The sequence below is a fragment of the Dendropsophus ebraccatus genome, chromosome 5 (assembly GCF_027789765.1).
Source record: "Dendropsophus ebraccatus isolate aDenEbr1 chromosome 5, aDenEbr1.pat, whole genome shotgun sequence".
In the NCBI taxonomy this organism is placed as follows: domain Eukaryota; kingdom Metazoa; phylum Chordata; class Amphibia; order Anura; family Hylidae; genus Dendropsophus; species Dendropsophus ebraccatus.
The window spans coordinates 53,728,106-53,747,670 of record NC_091458.1 but is presented as its reverse complement, the minus strand read 5'-3'; the positions used below and the strand labels follow the sequence as shown (position 1 = coordinate 53,747,670).

Sequence of the window (19,565 nt, the reverse complement as noted above, 5' to 3'; positions counted from 1 at the left end):
CCTGGACAGCACATTTCCCCACATTTCCCGGGACCGTGTCCTCACTGAACCCATCATTTACAGTATATTTTTCTTATGCAGTTTTAACGTAAGCTTAATAGCACTAAGAATGCATTACTGTTCTTAGAATTACAGGCATTAGTTTTATGAGGTAAATAATACTCTAGTGCTTGTCTGGGCAGTCTGAGGCTTATGCCAGTGCGTGGCATTAGCTTTTGTTGTGAGTCCCTAAAGATTGCATTATACACTTAGATTACTGATAAGATTCAAGACTTTTGCATTGCTAAGATATAAACAGTACTGCATAGTTTTTTTCTATATTAGATTGTATAGTTTCTGTCTGAAAAAAATACACTTTGTTATTTATTTATATGTATGTCTTTCTATCTAGATCAGGGATGGGGAACCTTCGGCCCTTCAGCTGTTGCAAAACTACAATTCCCATCATGCCTGGACAGCCAAAGCGAAGCTTTGGCTGTCCAGGCATGATGGGAATTGTAGTTTTGCAACAGCTGGAGGGCCGAAGGTTCCCCATCCCTGATCTAGAACATGGATATATTTGTGGGCCCTTGTATTCTTTAACACAGCATTGTCCATTAATACAACATTTATGTTTTTCTTTGCAGGATTAACGCCAAGAACTGCACAGTTTCCGTATCTAAGTTTCTTATTTTTCCTATGAACTATCATGGCATGTCTACACGACACCCGCACTCCCTCACCCTCCTTTGCCAGTCTTCTCTCAGATGGACCAATAAGACGTCTGGACACTGACACACCACCTGGCTGCACCCCAGAACAAGAACTGACCCCCACACAATGTGTATTGCGTGATATGGTGCGAACAGAAGTCACACTTCCACATGATGATTCCTCATCTCCACTTACGCACAGTGTACCCCAGGATCCACAAGAACCTGAAGACAGAGGTGGTGGGGGTGCAGCAGGTGGTCCTGGAGACGATAGACCATGTCGTGCACTTGGAGACAGCCGCATGCAATGTCAGGCTGGGGTTGGGTTCTTGGGTGGACTTTTTGGCTGTCTGAGGCCCGTCTGGGCTATGATTGGTAAAACGTATTCAACTGAACACAAGCAACATGAAGGTAGGAAACAATATACAGTGTCAGCGCATGATAGAATTTGTAGAAATGCTATGTAAAAGTGTAGACATAGTTGCTAGCTGTACCCCTAGATGGTACAGTTTGGACTTTTTTTTAACTTAAAGGAGAAGTCCTGCAAAATTCAAAAAAGAAAGGGAGGTAGGGGGTGCGGGAAAATAATATACAAACTAACCAGTCCTTGTGCCCTGTAGCATCGCTCCCAGGTCCAGCTAATAGCCACTGGTGTCCTGCAGCTCTTACAGCTGTAACATCACATACCCAGCTGAGTACCGCTCAAGCCAATCAGTTACTGCGGTGGGACTCGGGGCCGTGACATTGCAGCTGGAAGAGCCAGGTACGTGATGTACCCGGATTCCAGCTGAAAATGACATCCGGCTGTTGTCAGCGGGAAACATGAGCAGTGCAATGGAGGCACAGAGACTAGTAAGTATATTTTGTTTATTATTTTCAAGCTCCCTCTGCCTTTTATTAAGTGACTCCTTCAGTCAGTATCCAACTCAATTATGAGTCTAATAATATGAACAGAGAAATACCAAAGCCAGGTATCCATCCACAGAGAGCTGTTTCGGAGTGTTGCCCCTCATCAGTGTGGAGCAGGATTCTGGCTAGGTGGGGGCAATGCCTAGTGGACCAATATGGCAAACAGATCACTTATCTCAGGGAGACCAGCCAAAGATCCTTATAAAAGGATTGCTGCTTCCCTCTGAAACAGTGCTCTACCTGTCTGGTTTCTGTCTAGTATTCAAGTACAACTATGTTAAATGAACTGGGACAGAGGTGCAATACCACAAGCAACCTGTGGGCAGCCATAGCACTGTTTTAAAACTTCTTATAATCCGACACAATCTTTTTTCTTTCTCTTTTTTTTAGCCTTTGCCTAAATATTCCGCTGTACAATAGTAGAAAAGATAACTGGATTCTGAGGTTTAAAAAATTTTAGCTTTTTCACTATGCATTTATACACTTGTGTTTTTTGTTCAGAAGATTCCTGGGAAGTCCCCTTTGAGGAGATCCAGGATCTGCAGTGGGTTGGCAGTGGAGCTCAAGGTGCTGTCTTCCTGGGAAAGTTTCATGGGGACGAAGTTGCTGTGAAGAAAGTTAGAGACATTAAAGAGACAGATATCAAACACCTCCGAAAACTGAAGCACCCAAACATCATCACCTTTAAGTAAGTATCATTATAGCCCTATATGAAAGAGGCTAACATGAGAGAAATGAGTAAGCACTAGAAAGTGACTTTTTTTCATGAATGGGGTTAGAATGGTAGTGTGTATTACTCCATTATAAATTTTTCCATTTTGTAGCATAAACATGTTAAAGATAGCTAATAAATGATATGTTACATAAGAAAGGTATAAAGAGTACAACCAATTTACTTTGCCTATTGTGTTAATTTTATATATACTTTAATTGTCTACCTAACAAGTCACGATTTAAAGAAGTCTGGCAAAAATTTTTATTAAAGTATTTTATTGCCCCCCCCAAAAGTTATACAAATCACCTATATACACTCATTACGGGAAATGCACATAAAGTGCTTTTCCCCTGCACTTACTACTGCATCAAGGCTTCACTTCCTGGATAAAATGGTGATGTCACGACCTGACTCCTAGAGCTGTGCTGGCTGTGGATGCTGGAGAGGATGATGGCAGAGGGATGTTCAGTGTCCCTTCAGTGCCCTGTGTCCCTCAGTGTCCCCTTGCCATCATCCTCTCCAGCAGCCACAGCCCGCACAGCTCTGGGAGTTGGGTCGTGACGTCACCATGTTACCCAGGAAGTGAAGCCTTGATGCAGTAGTAAGTGCAGGGAAAATATTAAAAAGGCCAGAGCTGAGAAGAACATTTAAAAAATGATTTATTGGCCCATGTAATAAGGCCACCTATAGAATGGTGTAAAATTTGTGGGAATACTGTAATTACATGGTGCGGACAGAGATGGTGATCAGTGGTGATTAGTGAATAACAGATATCAAGTACCAATAATTACAAGGACTATATTTATTTTCTTTATCAACTTACATTCAACCATGAAAGACAACCTTTTGCCATACATTTAGCATGATTGTAATGTATTCATTGTATATCATTTATCTAACTGTTATTAAACAAGCTATTCGATTAGGACTTAATCACATATTTATGTGTCCTCTCTTATAGGGGAGTATGTACGCAGGCTCCCTGCTATTGTATCCTAATGGAGTTCTGTGCCCAAGGGCAGCTGTATGAAGTTCTGCGTGCTGGAAGGAAAGTCACTCCGTCTTTATTAGTGGACTGGTCCATGGGTATTGCTGGAGGAATGAATTATCTGCATCTCCACAAAATTATCCATCGAGATCTTAAGTCACCTAAGTAAGTGTCTTCTGTAATGTGTGCTTTAAAAATACCTGAACAATGCTCTTTTTTCTACTTTTTTTCAGTTATGAACTCCAAAAAGGTCTATTGGGATTTTGCATTCACGATACACTGGCAACCCTAGGTGCAGGGGAAAAGAACACCAACAAGAGAAAATGATCACTGTTGGGGTTTAGCTGGGTCTGGTTAAACCCTGCTGTAAATTCATGTGCATTGTTGGACTGGCCCACCAGAAGACCAGAGGATCCTCCGGTGGGACCCCAGCTTTAGAACCTGCACTAACACTGACTGACATGTTGTTTATCACTGGTTCTTCATTGGTGGAACCCCAGGATCATTTACTCTAGTGGGCCCCAGATACCCCAGTCCAACACTGAGCATGTGACCAGTCAACCGGTGATCAAGTGATTTCTGGAACCATAATGGAGACGGTGCTGCCTCCATTGCATACACAGAACCAGCAGTAGGGCCCCCTGCAATATTGAACTCAGCCCCTAGACTAGATAGGAGATAAGTCATTTTAACTTGAAATACCCCTTTTCCAAATAGGGATCCAAGCTTATTTTCAACATTTTTTTTATTTCAAATGCTATAAAATGATCTATTTCTCTTGTGGTATGCTTACTCTGATGCTGATGCTTCTTTCATAGCGCGTCATTATTTCATGGTTAAGGTACCATTTTAAATGCCGATGTGACCACGATTCTGACCATCCATATCCACAACAGCTAGCTCAGGGGGAAGCAGAAGTCACTGTCATCTGAGTATCTCTCAACACAAGTTTTCAAACCATTTTAAACTATTTTTATGGCTAATGTTAGGTATGAACTAGTGACTAGGTGATAAACATAAAACTAGTGAAAATTGCAAATTGAATTCATTTCTGCACTGTATACAGATCAATTGCAATACCAGTGATACAATTATAGTAGATGTACTGGTACTATTATCTTCTACAGCTTACATGCTTTATCTTCTATTGCACACAGCATGCTGATCACATATGATGATCTGGTAAAAATATCAGATTTTGGTACATCTAAAGAATTGAGTGACAAGAGCACTAAAATGTCCTTTGCGGGAACAGTAGCCTGGATGGCACCGGAGGTCATCCGCAATGAACCTGTCTCTGAAAAGGTTGACATCTGGTAAGTTGGCAATGAATCATGATTAATGTCATATGACTATTGTGTCAATACTTCTGACTGATGATTGTTTTTCACTATTCTCAGTACTGTGTCTACTAAACTTAACTACCCCAGTACCACACTCAATACAGATGTGTGCTTGTATGGTATATCTTGAATTATAGTGAAACAAACTGTGAAACATTGGGAATTCCCAGTATGACAGACATAAGACAAAGCACTTCATAGCAAGTGTATAATCCTGTTGTCTGTATCTAGTCTGTAGATTTTATAATTGCTCCTCGGTCACTGGGCTACTGGGGCAGATGCGGTGACTTCATCCTTGCTTTATCTGTATTTCCCTTTATTTGGTATTATGGGGCCAGATGTTTTGGATTACCAGCAATCTCTAGTCCTGCTTAATTCCCTTACTAGCCAAAGAAAGCTGGATCATTCTGGATTTGTAGCACTTTGTATCCAGTATGCGTCATGCCATGTTCTCTCTTCTGTGCCCCGGCCTAGATTGCCTCATCAGTTGGCATGGTCTAGTTCTATCAGTCTAATCTACTTAGGGACATAGCTATAGGAATGCAGAGATAATATTCTCACTGGGCCCCTGATACCAGAATGGGCCCCTTGGCCTCAAAGAACTCCCTGGTTTATATGATAGTTGGGGGCCATGTTGGAGATCATTGCATTAGAGCTCAGGAGCTTCACATGTAAGTTTACTTACCTGTGGTTGATTTTGATGGGCCTGACATTTTCATCCATAGTATGTATATAACCCTGCCAATATTATTCGACCTGCGCAATGTTTTATATGTTCTAAAGACAATGCAGCATCTGCCTGCTAAATAAGTTGAAGGGAATCTGTCAGATGGATATCATGCTCAGTGCTGCAGACATGGACAGGTAGCTGTTAGAAAGATAAAACAAATGATACCTGTCTTGTAGCTGACTGCTTTTTGTAAAGTTATAAAATCATATTTTTTTTCCAAGCTCAAGTTATATAGAGACTATAGCACTAAGCCTTGTACATTGATCATGCAGGGCAGGAACAAGTGGCGGGGTATGAGGCCTGCATGCTGCGTCTCAGCACCATCTCTATGACACCTGAGCTTGGAAGCAAAACATAATTTTATAATTTTGCTAATGACCATTAGCTAAGAGACAGTTATTATTTGTTATATCTCCCTATCACCTATTTGCCCATGTCTGCAGCTTGGACATGATATAGAGATTCCATTTAATGTTAGTTTATTTGTTATAAAAAAATGTAGACTTATGGGGGTCATTTATTAAGGCTGGCGTACTCATACACCAATCTTAAATTGGGCCCCATCAACAATTACCCCAGCGGATTCAGGAGCACACCTCTTAGTGAATCCGGCGGACCTGTGCTTGAGGCAGGAATAGCGCAAAAATTTACACCTGCTCCAGAGAAGTTGTAAAATTTTGCCCGGCTTATGTCTGTTTCCAGGCATAAACTTTGATAAATGAAGTGTGCAAGGAGGCCATGCCTCCTCCCTACTTTGCCGTACAGCCCCTGCCTGACCACCAGGCGAGCAGGGGGTTACAGCAGGCATACACCAAAGAAAAGGCCACAATCTGCGCCCGGGGCACATCTTTACACCAATGTAATATTCTGGTGAATACTATATTTCTACTAACACTGAATATAAACCTGACCTGTCTTTGAAATACCACCTTCCCTTTTATTCAATATGTATAGACCTCTGCAAGATTTACATGGAATTTGTCCACATCAACAATGGGAACTACCCATAGGTATAATCAAGTAAAATGTACAGTAATGTATGCTAACACATATCAGGCATATAAGGAGATTTTCTGAATTATGGAAAATGGCTCAGATCTATATCAGCCATGTATCATGATATATCACTAATGTATTACACATGAGATCATTTTATCTTTCCTGTTGTTGTCAGGGATCCAATCCACCATATAATCCACCAGATGTTATTGAGTATTGTTCATGGCTTCTTATAGGAAAAACAATAATCCATCACATGCCAGAGCACAAATAGGTCCATCAAAAGTGGTGTTCAAAGAAACAATAAATGTGCCATGCAAATGGATTCCTTATGATCCTGCATCTTGTATCATTCAGCAGTGTGCATGTAATAGCTTTCATACTATGACAGAACCCATAACTATACCATATATCTACTTGGTTGCAGCTATTGTTCACTTTTACATTGCTAAGTCTGTATAGCTGTAAGGGGTCCAAGTTAAGATTATTTCACTTTTTGATATCTTTAAAAGCTTTGCTTTATCATGAAAACTATTACTATGTCACATCTGGGTATCACACGTGTAGGGATTACTATGTGTAGACAGGATGACACAGTGTGGAACTCAATAAACAATTATTGTATGTTTCAGCAGGGGTGCGATGGTGTAACCCTCTTAGTATAATGACATTTCATGCAGTGTATCCTGATCGTTGAAAGTCTTGCTGAACCATAAGCCAGCAGTTTCTTCACAGGCAGCAGCCTTAGAAAATCCTCTCCTTGGGGAAAAATAACATTTCCGACATCTGGCTGGTTGCCCAGGAGAAGGGTCTGGAGAACCCAAGACTTGGTGTTTCCACTTAATTATAATAGTCATTTTTTCCAAGACGTGGTGGAGCAAGAGATGGGGAGCAGGGCCACAGACGTACCGTACACACAAGAAGGACTATTTGTAGTACCCAATGGTATTTTCCTAATTGGTATCATTTTACCTTTTATTTTCATAAGCTTTTACTAGTTGTATCAAGGCCTAACTGAAATGGCTTATAAGTACATGAAGAATATTGATTGGGCTTATTGCCTAGTGCAAATAGGGTCTTGGTCTCCTCCCTGATGCCTACATAGGAGTTGTTTGCATACCAAGCACACCAAATTAAAAGTAAAACAAAGATATGGAGGGAAACCTTATTAAGACCCCCACTTGGTACTGCCCTTCCTTTTATGTTATTGATCTGGTTGTCTTTAACTATGGATATTGGTTAGATCACTTTAGCTATACAACCAATCTCCATCCAAGCATCATCAACCAACCTCCTTTCAAATAATGGGCCAAACAAACCAAGGGACATTGCAGTAAATGGCCACAACAGTGCCTTTATAGTACATAAATATCATAACCTGACACCTTATAATGTAAGGGGTCAAACCCTGACTCTCTGGTATCTAGGAACAACATTGTTCTGTTTTGCTCCGTATCTACATAAACACCCTCTTCATCCACAATGAAGCAGAAATAGTACAGACGATTTTAAGAAACTTTGTAATTGGGTTTACTAGCTAAAAAATGCATTTTTATCATGAAAACGCAGTTTGAAGCTCTCCCCCCTGTCTTCATGGTAATCTATGGAGATGGGAGGGGTGGAGGGAGATGAGGCACCAAAACAGGACAACAAAGAGTTAATTTACAGCTACATCACCGAGCTATCCCCTTGGAAGTCTGCACTGACCTCTCTAACCTCTGAATACCGGCTTTCACACAGCTCCCACTGTGTAATCCTTTGTTCTCTGCTGCCGACTAATATCCCTCCTCCCTTCACCCCCCTCCACTCTCCATAGATTAGAAAGGGCTCGTCTGATGTAAACAAGACGTGAGTTCCTGATAATGAGCAGTGAATGAGAGAGAGGAGGGGAGGGGGGGACCTGGGGAAAGTCTTTTTGAATGCAGGTAATGGCATATTTGCCTAATAAGCTTAATTACAAAGTTTCTTAAAATCGCCTGTACTATTGATGTCTGTAGTGTTATATAAAACATCTAATAAGCACATGGTATACTGTTTGTTTACAGTATAAACAATGCCATGGACACTGACTATTTCTAATATACTGAAATATCTCTAAGCCCTTTCAATCACTGGAAATATTTTTGCATACCTTCTCCACATAACCCAATATCTCACAATGAATTCAAGCCATGCACTAGTAATTATTCACCAAAAAATTAAGTGTAAATCCCTTGATAAATTTCCCCCCAATGACTATCTCTATAACATGGCATCTAACGCAACGCATCATTTTTCTTCTTCCAAATTACTATACAATCCAACAAAAGCAAAAAATGAATATGTTGTTGTATGAAATAGAAGCACAGAATGGCCCTATAAACTTCTACAAGTGCTGTATTATGTCTGTATGCTATACAGAGCTGCAGTCTGGTTGTGTATATAAGCCGTAAGAGCAATTTGTATAGAGCCGGTCTATGGTTACCATAGAGGAGCATAAGCCCTTTACTGTATCGTATATTCTCCTACAGAAGCCTGGCATGCTCCCTCATACAGAGCGTTTTACTCCTAGGAGTATTGCGTTTAGTGCAGAATATCACCTTACATATGATTGAGCCTGTACAGAGAGGCTCCATACAAAAGGCTCTGAGCACTGTGATACAGGAATTGTGCCAGGGCACATAAACCCTGAGGCCGGGGCTACAAAGCACCTTTGGCAACAACATGGATCATGTGGTCAAAGATTGCCATGTCACACTGCCAAGTTCATGCTGCATCGCTGCTAATGTAAGTGAATGGAGTCACAGTGCCATTGAACCAGGATGAATTTCCTGCAACTCTCAGGACATTGGGGGAGATTTATCAAAGCGTAAAGTGAACCTGGCTCAGTTGCCCCTAGCAACCAATCAGATTCCACCTTTCATTCCTCACAGACTCTTTGGAAAATGAAAAGTGGAATCTGATTGGTTGCTAGGGGCAACTGAGCCAGTTTCTCTTTACACCATGTTTGATAACTCTCCTCCATTGTATTTACCATGCAGAATGTTCTCAGCAGTGCGACAGCAGCGATTATTATTACAGGATAGATATACTATTCTCTTTATTGTAAATCATCTATCACTGTCTACAATGTATTTCTCAAGTAGTGTATAGGTATCATATACAAATGTCACTTCATTCCCTCCAACCACCCAGTGCCACCCAGTGTTGTCGCACACGGCTGTCATGGCTTTGTTTTTTCTCCCACTACCAGTTCATGTTAATCTGTGTATGGTGGTGAGGTTTTGGAGAGGAGGGGGCTATTGGTACAGGGGGGCAGGCAGTGTTACTATGGAGATGAGCCATGAGATGGGTGTGGGATTAGTGTCCATCTGTCACTGAGCATGACCCTTCCTTACAGGGCAGCATCACATTAGATCCCACGCTGCTGGCGCACAGGCACACATACTTGCACGCACACACTTAGCTCTCATCTGCACTAAATAATCTTCCCGAGGACATGTTGCAGATGGGACCTCATCTCCTGCCGGCTCTGTCTAATCAAGATAGAGATGAGTCATTTTATTAGGAGCTGTAAATAAACCTACAGAAAATTAATCACTAATGACTTTGATTTGGGATTATTCCTGCGGACAAAGAAGAGATTTCTTTTATCAGGTTTACACAATGACTCATACTGTGGAGAGAATGGGCAGGACATCTAATATTCACTGTTCGGGTCGATTGATTTCACAAAGCAAGGCACATACACACAACAAAAACAATATACACACTTTTTTTGTGTGTCCTCCTCTCCCTCAATGGGACTAATGGGTATAATTTGGGGTGGGGGAAGCGGGTAGTTGAGGGTAAGAAAATGGAGGTTATTGATATGTGTAATTCTTTTTAATTTTGTAAGATGAACTGGCTGTAAAAATAAAAAGTAAAAAAAAACAACAATACACACACTAATGTAATAGTTGTTAGTATGCATACAGCGAACAACTAGACAGTTTTTCCAGTTAAAGAATCACTGCACACTGTACAATGGAAGGGACCTGGTGCACATGCAGCACATATGTGTCCATATGAATACATTTCTTTTATGGTGTATCACTTATATATTTGAAAATATACTTCAACTACATGCTATGGAAGCCTAGGTTAACTTAGAAACAGAGTAATATCAATATTGATAGGCTTTTTTTTAGATATATTATGCAGTATTTTCAATAGAGAGAAGCATTCGGCATACAAAGCGATAAATAATGGATGCCATATAACAATAGAAGGAAGGGCATTGTCCGTAAGGCTGTGTTCACACTTGCAAATTAACACGAATTAAATGCGTGTGAGATGGCTTTCAGCAGAACAAACATGTTGATTATAATGGAAAGTGGGGAACAAGCTGCTGCCAGACCTTCATAGCAGCATCTTATTGGACAAAGCATTAGGCTTTATGAAATCCAACATACCTGATCCATTTTCCCGTAAACTCTGCAGTTGGAAGAGATTTGGGAGGCACCATATGTAAGATATGTAAGAGCTTACTATCTATAGGAGATGAAGGAAAGGAGAAATATGTGTAATGTGCAGATTTTGCTCAGCAGACCAGCTCCCTGTGTGTATGTAAGTAGAGGAGCATTAGCCAGTTGTCTTGCCAGAGAACAGAAAGTACAAGGATTTAATGTGGTAGCCAAGTGAAGAGCAGCAGATTGATATGAAGGCATATCCGTGACCAGATCAGGTTAGTTGTTGTTGCCTCAGATATATGATATAAGCCTCCTTGAAGAATATTGACAAACAACATGCAGTCTGATCTGCTGTGAGTCACCAAGTGTCACCACCACCCACTGGACTCCTAAGCACATAATAATCAGCAATAACCTGCAGCTCAGATAGCATGCTCAATGTGCCGGGTTCTGACGTTTCTTTTTAAATTGATGACCTATTTTTATTTTAGGATGTGCCATCATTATTTCATAAAAGCAGTTGTACCTGATATTGCAGCTCACCCATTGAAGTTAATTAATCCATTGGCAAGGGTGCTGGGAATAGAGCCCCGTCAAAGACTTACGCAAGGATAGGCCATCAAAAAAAAAAAGAAATCCTAGAAATCCCCTTTAGGCTATGTTCCCACGCAGTATTTTTGCTCAGTACCAGGAGTGGATTGAAAACACAGAAATTGCAAAAAATGATTATTATTTTAAAACAACGGCAGTTGCTTTGAAATAACCGCAATTATTTGTCATTAAATGCCTTTCTGTGTTATCTATCCACTCCAGGTTTTGGTTGCAAAATACTGAGCAAAAATACTGTGTGGGAACATAGCCTTAGAACACATCTGGACCAATACATTGACAATATTGATACACATACCAAAGGTAAAAGAAATCCCACAGCAGGATTAGGGAACATGGCCGTTTTTTTCAAGATACGTACCATATCAAGGAAAACTGTGTAGATTTTTTTTCTTTTAAATCAATTGGCACTATATATATATATTATAGTTGTAATTTACTTCTGTTTAAAAATCTCAAGTCTTCCAGTCCTTGGAAGTGGTGGATTCTTTCCAGTCCTGACCCAGTGCTCTCTGCTGTTACCTCTGTCCATGACAGGAACTTTCTAAAGCAGAAAGGGATTTACTACTGCTCTAGACAGTTCCTGTTTCGGACAGAGGTGGCAGCAGAGAGCACTGGGTCAGAATGGAAAGAATACAGCACTTCCTGCATGACATACAGCAGCTGATAGGTACTGGAAGTCTTTTTAAATAGAAGGAAATTACAAATCTATATATTTCTGACACCAGTTAATTTAAAACAAACATTTTTTTCACCAGAGTTCCCCAGAGTTGCATCAGGTGTAATACCATACATAACCTGGGATCAGGTGTGGCACTGTTCTTAGAAGAAAACAGCCACATTTTCTAGTCCTGGATAACTTTTTTAACCAAAAATTGTACTATTTGGCATTTTATCTAAACAGAAAATTCTGACATCTGGTATGTTAGTTAGGACCGCCATCGGACATCTTCAGCCTAGTGACATAGCTGTGTGGATTGTTTGCTGTAAAATATATAAGCACTGGAGCTGGCTCTCCCTCCCCATCTAATCTATCGATAAATCTGTACACTCAAGCTGTCTGAATGTGCGTGTGTAGGAAAAAAAAATCTGTCATTCAAAAGATTTGTTGGCCAGGAAGGTCCAATTTCAATTTCCCATCTTAGAGATGTATGTAAGAAGTAATAATGCAGCAGCCATCAGAGAAGATGATAGCTAGAGGCACATATGGGCTTTATTTTAGACATCTAAATTCTGAAAGCTTAGTCCAGCAGGTCAGAGTATTCTATGTACCTGGTTTCGTTTTGCAGTAGCTTTTCACTGCCCTATTTTATCATAGCACCCAAATGTACAATATTAGTAAATGGTAGTCTATGTATTCCCATTTTTGTTTCTTTTTTACAACTGGCGTTAGGGAACTTCGAGGAATATTTGCATATTATTGTTGGTTTTATATATGTAAATCTATGAGGGTCTGTACCAAGACTGCGGTTTTACTTAACCTAGAGTATAAAGCACACAGCACCATCTACAGGTTGTTGGGTAGTACTGCATCTTAATAAATACAGGCATTTCGCTGATATATATATATATATATATATATATATATATATATATATATATATATATATAATATGTCCATTTTAGGATATAGTCTCCAGCTAAACATTCACTGGTGTCAATCATGGATGTAGTTGTAATATGCCTCTAAAATCACATTGGTTATTTCTTTAGTCTGAAATGTTGTCATGGTTATATGTATAAGGAATCGTTGCCGTACATTACATTGCTGTATCCCAACGCGTGTGCTTGCATTCAAGTTAGAGGTTATAGGTAGTACTAAAAGTAACTAGTAAATCCATATAGCAGCTGCATCTTCCCTGCCCCCAGGAGACCAGTCCTACTGACCCTGCACAAAAGAGGGAGGAATCATTGAGCGCAGATCCATTGTTGCTCTTAATGGGTTGTATGTCACACAAAGTCACTTAAAGTGCTCTGCAAGGATTTTCCCAGTAGTGTCTCCGCTGGTGAGATCATAAATGATAATCCATCTCACAACCTTGACTTATTGAACTACTTTCTCCTACCAGTTATAAGAAGAGCTAAGAGATGTAGAGAAGATGAGCCACTGACTCAGAAGTGAATTTAATGTCTAGCTTACAGTTATGGAGGATCTGTCTGTCTAGAAACCTTTAGAGTGCCTTCACACCTACCGACTCGCAGCGTAAATTACGCTGCGAGTCTGTCAGGTCCTTGCAGATCACTTTCACTACATACACGCAGCGGTCTGAACGACCGCTGCGTGTATGTAATTCTTCCGGCCCCTTAACCTCTTCAGCTCCCGCCTGGCTGGGCAACACACTGATTAGCGGGGTGGGAGTGCAGTACGCCGGGACTCGTGCAGCGAGGAGAGGTAATGTATGCAGAACAGTAGCGGAGTGGGAGCCGGGCGGTAGCTGAAGGGGTTAAGGGGCCAGCAGAATTACATACACGAATTACATACACGCAACGGTCGTTCAGACCGCTGCGTGTATGTAGTGAAAGTGATCTGCCAGGACCTACCCGACGCTAGGAGTCGCTAGGTGTGCAGGCACCCTTAAAGGGAATCTGTCAGCTGTAATTCATGTTCCAAACTGTTGACACTGTTAGGTAGCTGTTAGGACAAGGAGACACATGGTACCTATATGTCTGTCTGTGCTTTCAGGATGTAGAAAAATCCTTTTATTTTCTAGTATAAGGAGTCAAAAAGGCTTTTCCAAGCTCCTGAATAGCTACAAGCTGGAATGTCCCCTCTCTCACTCCTCCTTGCTTTATTGACACCTGGAAGCTGAGTCCCAAGCAGGATCAGGTATGGAGGGGGAGTAAGAAGGTTTTACATCTTTCTGCCTCTTTGACTAATAATAATAATAATAATAATAATAATAATAATAATAATATAAAATTTCTGGAAGCACTGCTGGATATATGAAAGGTACTATGTGTCTCAGTTTAAAATGTAAATTGCAGCTGACAAATTCCCTTTAAAGAGAATTCCTGGAATGGTTAGAACCCTATGTAGACAGAGCAAGATTGCACCCATCATCTCTTTTTCATGTGTATGAGGTTAGGTTCACACACAGTAAAATAAAAGCAAAATATGGCCATATTTTTTTTACTGTGTGTGAACATAGTCCCAGTGGCTTTAACATTTGCTATGGAACTAAATTATTTGCATTGTTCACTGTTTAATATCCCTCAATATCCTTTTAATATCCCTTAATCTATCCCGAGCACTGGCCAGGCATGAAGCACTGGTGTGACGATCTCCCCTCCCCTCTGTGATGTTGTTCCATCGATTCTAATGGAGCCATGCCACTTTTTTTATTATGTTCCCACCCCCACCTTTAATATTTTTGGAAAATCTTAATTTTGCTGCTGGTTATTTGACACCTCATTCTAAGCCTTTAAAGGACCACACATCACATTTAGTGCCAGTGCAAGGTGTAGAAATATATGCACATATGCCATATTTGTGGCTGATTATTTTGTTTTTATATTTAATTTAGCTAGGAAAAAAAACTGCGATTTCTGGCACTACTGTTTGGCATATAAAAAAAACTGTTCAAATATACACCAATCAGCCATAACAAAAAGTGAAATAAATAACATTGATTATTCATAGGTGCGTGTCAAGCGGTGAGGTATATTAAACAGAGAGCGAATGGTTAGTTGTTAAAGTTGATGGGGGAGATTTATCAAAGGGTTTAAAATTTAGACTGGTGCAAACTACCCACAGCAACCAATCACAGCTCAGCTTTCCTTTCAGCACTGCCTAAAGCTGAGCTGTGATTTGTTGCTGTGGGTAGTTTGCACCAGTCTAAATTTTACACCCTTTGATAAATCTCCCCCGATGTGTTGAAATCATGAAAAATGGGACATATAAGGATCTGAGTGTAAGTCCTCATTCACATGTCCATAGTGCTGTCTGTGGCTACAGACCCACAGCTATGGACAGCACTTACGGATGTGCATCCATATTTGTCCACAGCGCATGTCCATGGTGCCCACGGATCATCATTCATAGATGAATAGTGATCCGTGCCAGAATCAGGGTCCGCACTAGGCCACACCAGCTTTTTTTGAAGCACAGATCACCGCCCTGGCACACACCTGTAACACTTACAGACTTGTGAATGGGGCCAAAGATGAATGGGTCCAAATCTGCAAAACCACAACCAAACTGAGGACAGGAGTGGTGCTGTTTCTTCAACAAAGTGACCATGTTTTTCTAAGCCTTGATGACCCCTTTAAATAAGCTTGGGGAGGCACAAGCCACCTCAGCAGCCAGATACAACTAACATCTGGCATGGATCCATTCCTCCAGCACAAACCACAAAGCTACTGCCAGCAGCTAATAAAATAAAAGCCCTGGGGATGATTAGATGCTGGATGGCGATACACCATGTGTAACAGTGAGCGACTTTGACGAAAGCCAAATTGTGATGGCTAGGTGTTCAGGGCAGAGCACCTCCAAAATTGCAGGTAATGTAGGGTGTTCCCAGTATGCAGTGCTTAGTAGCCCACTAAGGACTACCGGTGAACTAGTGACCGGATGTGATGGTTTTCTGTCTCAAAAGCTTTACCAGTATCTCCTATGTATAAGGAGATCATAGTGACTGTATTTCCACCTTAATGTTTAGTAGTATGTAAACTAAGTTATAAAATGCTATAATTAATCTGTCTATGTAACGTAATGATTGATCTGTATGATGACCTGTGTTTTATTTCTTTGCAGGTCTTTTGGTGTGGTGCTTTGGGAATTACTGACTGGGGAGATACCTTATAAAGATGTGGATTCCTCAGCTATTATATGGGGGGTTGGCAGCAATAGTCTGCATCTCCCTGTCCCATCAAGTTGTCCTGACGGATTTAAGCTCCTACTACGACAGTGCTGGTTAGTGCTTTATATTAATAACTCTCATTTATCTATTGGTACAGAATTTATTCTTCTCAATCATTTTATGACTGTTTCCACTAGGGGATTATAGCGGGAAAAGGCGGGCCGTCATTATCAATAGATGGCCGCCTTTCCCAAATATAGAACGGCACATTCCCGTAGTGGGTATATTGCCTAAAACTAAAATACAGTATGACCCCTATATGTTGAGGAACATGTTATCTCAACTTATAGAGAGAAATCTATGCCATTAATAAACCATGATTCCATACTGAAGGACAATTGTTGTTACACAGGGGTATTCATTAGGCTTTCTGCATTCATAGCAATTACTACAATACCCCAAAATGGAATCATTGATTCTCTGGGTAGAGGCCTGTGTATGTAAGAGATATGTACTCTGCTAGGGCCCACTGGACCTTATATAATAGTTTTTCAGATCTGATTCTTGGTGCTTTGGGTTCTTTAAGTGTACCTGTCATGATGGCCCACTGCCAGATCAGGGGAGATTTGCTCTGTTAATCCAGAAATTGGAGTCTTCTTGGCTACAAAAACCATAATGTGCATTGCCCCATTGGATCGAATGGGGTCGGGCTCTGCTTTTTTAACAACATTTAGAGATATGCTTTACATTGTGAATATAGATTATAGGAAATAATAGACCGGAGCAGACTTATTGACTTCTGTACAAAGGTTAGGTTATGCATGCTCTTTGGCCTTGGCAAAGGCCAATGTAAAGAAAAGGGTTGGAGAGGATCTGTGTCCATCACATATTGTGCACAACCTGATTCCATCTTATCTACATACTGTTACTGTTAAAGGGAACCTGTCACCCCCCGTGCCGGGGTGACAGGCTCCCGACCCCCCTTTAGAGCCCCCTATACTTACCTAATCCCGCCGGGTCCCGCTTCTGGATGCAGTCGGGTGATGAAGATCTCAGCCGCTGCAGCCCGGCGCGCGCACTGAGAGATGAGTCCAACACCCATAGAGAATGACAGGAGAGTCCAGCGCTCCGTCATTCTCTATGAGCGTTGGACTCATCTCTCAGCGCGCGCCGGGCTGCAGCGGCTGAGATCTTCATCACCCGACCACCTCCAGAAGCGGGACCCGGCGGGATTAGGTAAGTATAGGGGGCTCTAACGGGGGGTCGGGAGCCTGTCACCTCGGCACGGGGGGTGACAGGTTCCCTTTAAAGTTACAGCCTATTATTAAGAAAACTACAAGATTTCAAGATTATTTTATAATATAGATAGTAAAATTGAGAAAAAAAATAACCAAAAATTATTTAAAATATATTTAATATAAAAAGTAAACAATAGGTCATTTTCTGATGACCCATTTCCTTTAGGCTGGGTTCACACTACGTATATTTCAGTCAGCATTGTGGTCCTCATATTGCAACCAAAACCAGGAGTGGATTAAAAACACAGAAATGATCTGTTCACACAATGTTGAAATTGAGTGGATGGCCGCCATATAACAGTAAATAACGGCCATTATTTCAATATAACAGCCGTTGTTCTAAAATAACAGCAAATATTTGCCATTAAATGGCGGCCATCCACTCAATTTCAACATTGTGTGAACAGATCCTTTCTGTGTTTTCAATCCACTTCTGGTTTTGGTTGCAATATGAGGACCACAATACTGACTGAAATATACGTAGTGTGAACCCAGCCACAATATGCATGGTCCAACTAGAGTACTAGGGGATTCTCTGGTGGGCCAAAGCTGTAACACAGTAGTATTCCCCAAATATCGGGCTTCTAAGGTCTAGCAGACAATAACTTGGAGTTGACATCAAAAGCAATAACTATTCTATTTAACTCTGTAATAGCAATGGTTACTTTAAAGTGGACTCGTAGGCCAAAGGAGCTTCAGCCTGTCGCTGTATATGGACAACCTTAGTGCTTATTCAAGCATAAAAATCTGAATTTTATAAACCTATTTGAGTAATTTATTGATAACTTTTCTGTCTACTCTTTTAGGAACAGTAAACCTAGGAATCGGCCTTCATTTAGGCAGATTCTGCTGCACCTGGATATTGCCTCTGCTGATGTGCTATCTACCCCGCAGGAAACTTACTTCCAATCACAGGTGCGTAAATAGAGTAGAGCGGGTCATTTGTATCAGAAGAACAAGGGTACATGTACAAGGTTCATGCTGTATAAATGGAAAAATACTCCAGTCCTATGCAGTCAGAAAAAAAGCCAGCAAACACTGCACTGGAGTTCACTGAACTGGATGACTTTTCCCCTATTTTAAATAATGAATAGATTCACAAACAATAATAAAACAGACAGGGGAGGTGTAAAGCTTTGTATTCGTTCTTCCGCTATATAGGGTATATTAGTCACCACAAAGGTCTGTACTTGGCACCATTATGGGCTTAGGTTAGTGTTCTTCTCACTGGCCTTCAGAATTGATATACAGTGGTCCCTCAACATACAATATTAATTGGTTCCAGGACGACCATTGTATGTTGAAACCATTGTATGTTGAGACTAAAACTCTATGGAAAACTGGCCCAGGTAAAGAGCAGCACAGAACATGTTGTATCACACTATACTCACAGAATCACTACTAGACAGCCAACCAGTGCAGGCACTTCACAAATACTGGGGTTTTACCAGTAAAATGGCCAGTTTCATTGGTTGATCATTCAATTATTTACATGTGCTGCAGATCCTGAATGTCCATAGCATTGTATGTTGTGTCTGGTCTCAAGTTACGATGGTTCAGAAAGGACCATTGTATGTTTAAAATATTGTATCTTGAGGCCATTGTAAGTTGAGGGACCACTGTAGTCCATATACCAGTAACCAAAATGCTCTCAATTATATAAATTACCACCAAAACCTACATGTCTTTAGGTTACTATGAAATGCATGGATAAATATTATATACATTTTTTTCTTTGAAATCTAGAGGTATGCATTTTATGACATGCAGCTGGCGATCTGATGACCCACCATTACTAGTAATGGAGCCTGGATAAAAATGTCCCAGTGTTCTCCTATTAGATACAGCGACATATTTTTACAGAGGTGATTTCCCTCTGTCCCTTGAATAATTACATAAGGTAATACTGGTGGTCTTCACAGATACTAACCTGGACCTTAACATAGTTTCAGGATCAGCTCTTAACAGAGTTAAAGGGTATTCTGCTCAAACATAACTTTTCATATTTTGCTGCCCATGGTTGGACTAACAATTCCTTCCATACTTGTTATTA

At 40.8% G+C, this 19,565-nt stretch overlaps 1 protein-coding gene across 1 annotated transcript in view; it reads left to right on the top strand.

The window, feature by feature from the left end:
• Positions 1-19,565, top strand: part of MAP3K12 (mitogen-activated protein kinase kinase kinase 12) — a 40,479-nt gene that overhangs the window by 15,042 nt on the left and 5,872 nt on the right. Inside the window, exons 2-7 of the mRNA XM_069972192.1 lie at positions 627-1,103; positions 2,103-2,289; positions 3,278-3,469; positions 4,462-4,620; positions 16,169-16,327; positions 18,319-18,427. Of these exons, the coding sequence (XP_069828293.1) occupies positions 689-1,103; positions 2,103-2,289; positions 3,278-3,469; positions 4,462-4,620; positions 16,169-16,327; positions 18,319-18,427 (1,221 nt within the window). The 5' untranslated portion in view covers positions 627-688. The remainder of the gene's footprint in view (positions 1-626; positions 1,104-2,102; positions 2,290-3,277; positions 3,470-4,461; positions 4,621-16,168; positions 16,328-18,318; positions 18,428-19,565) is intronic.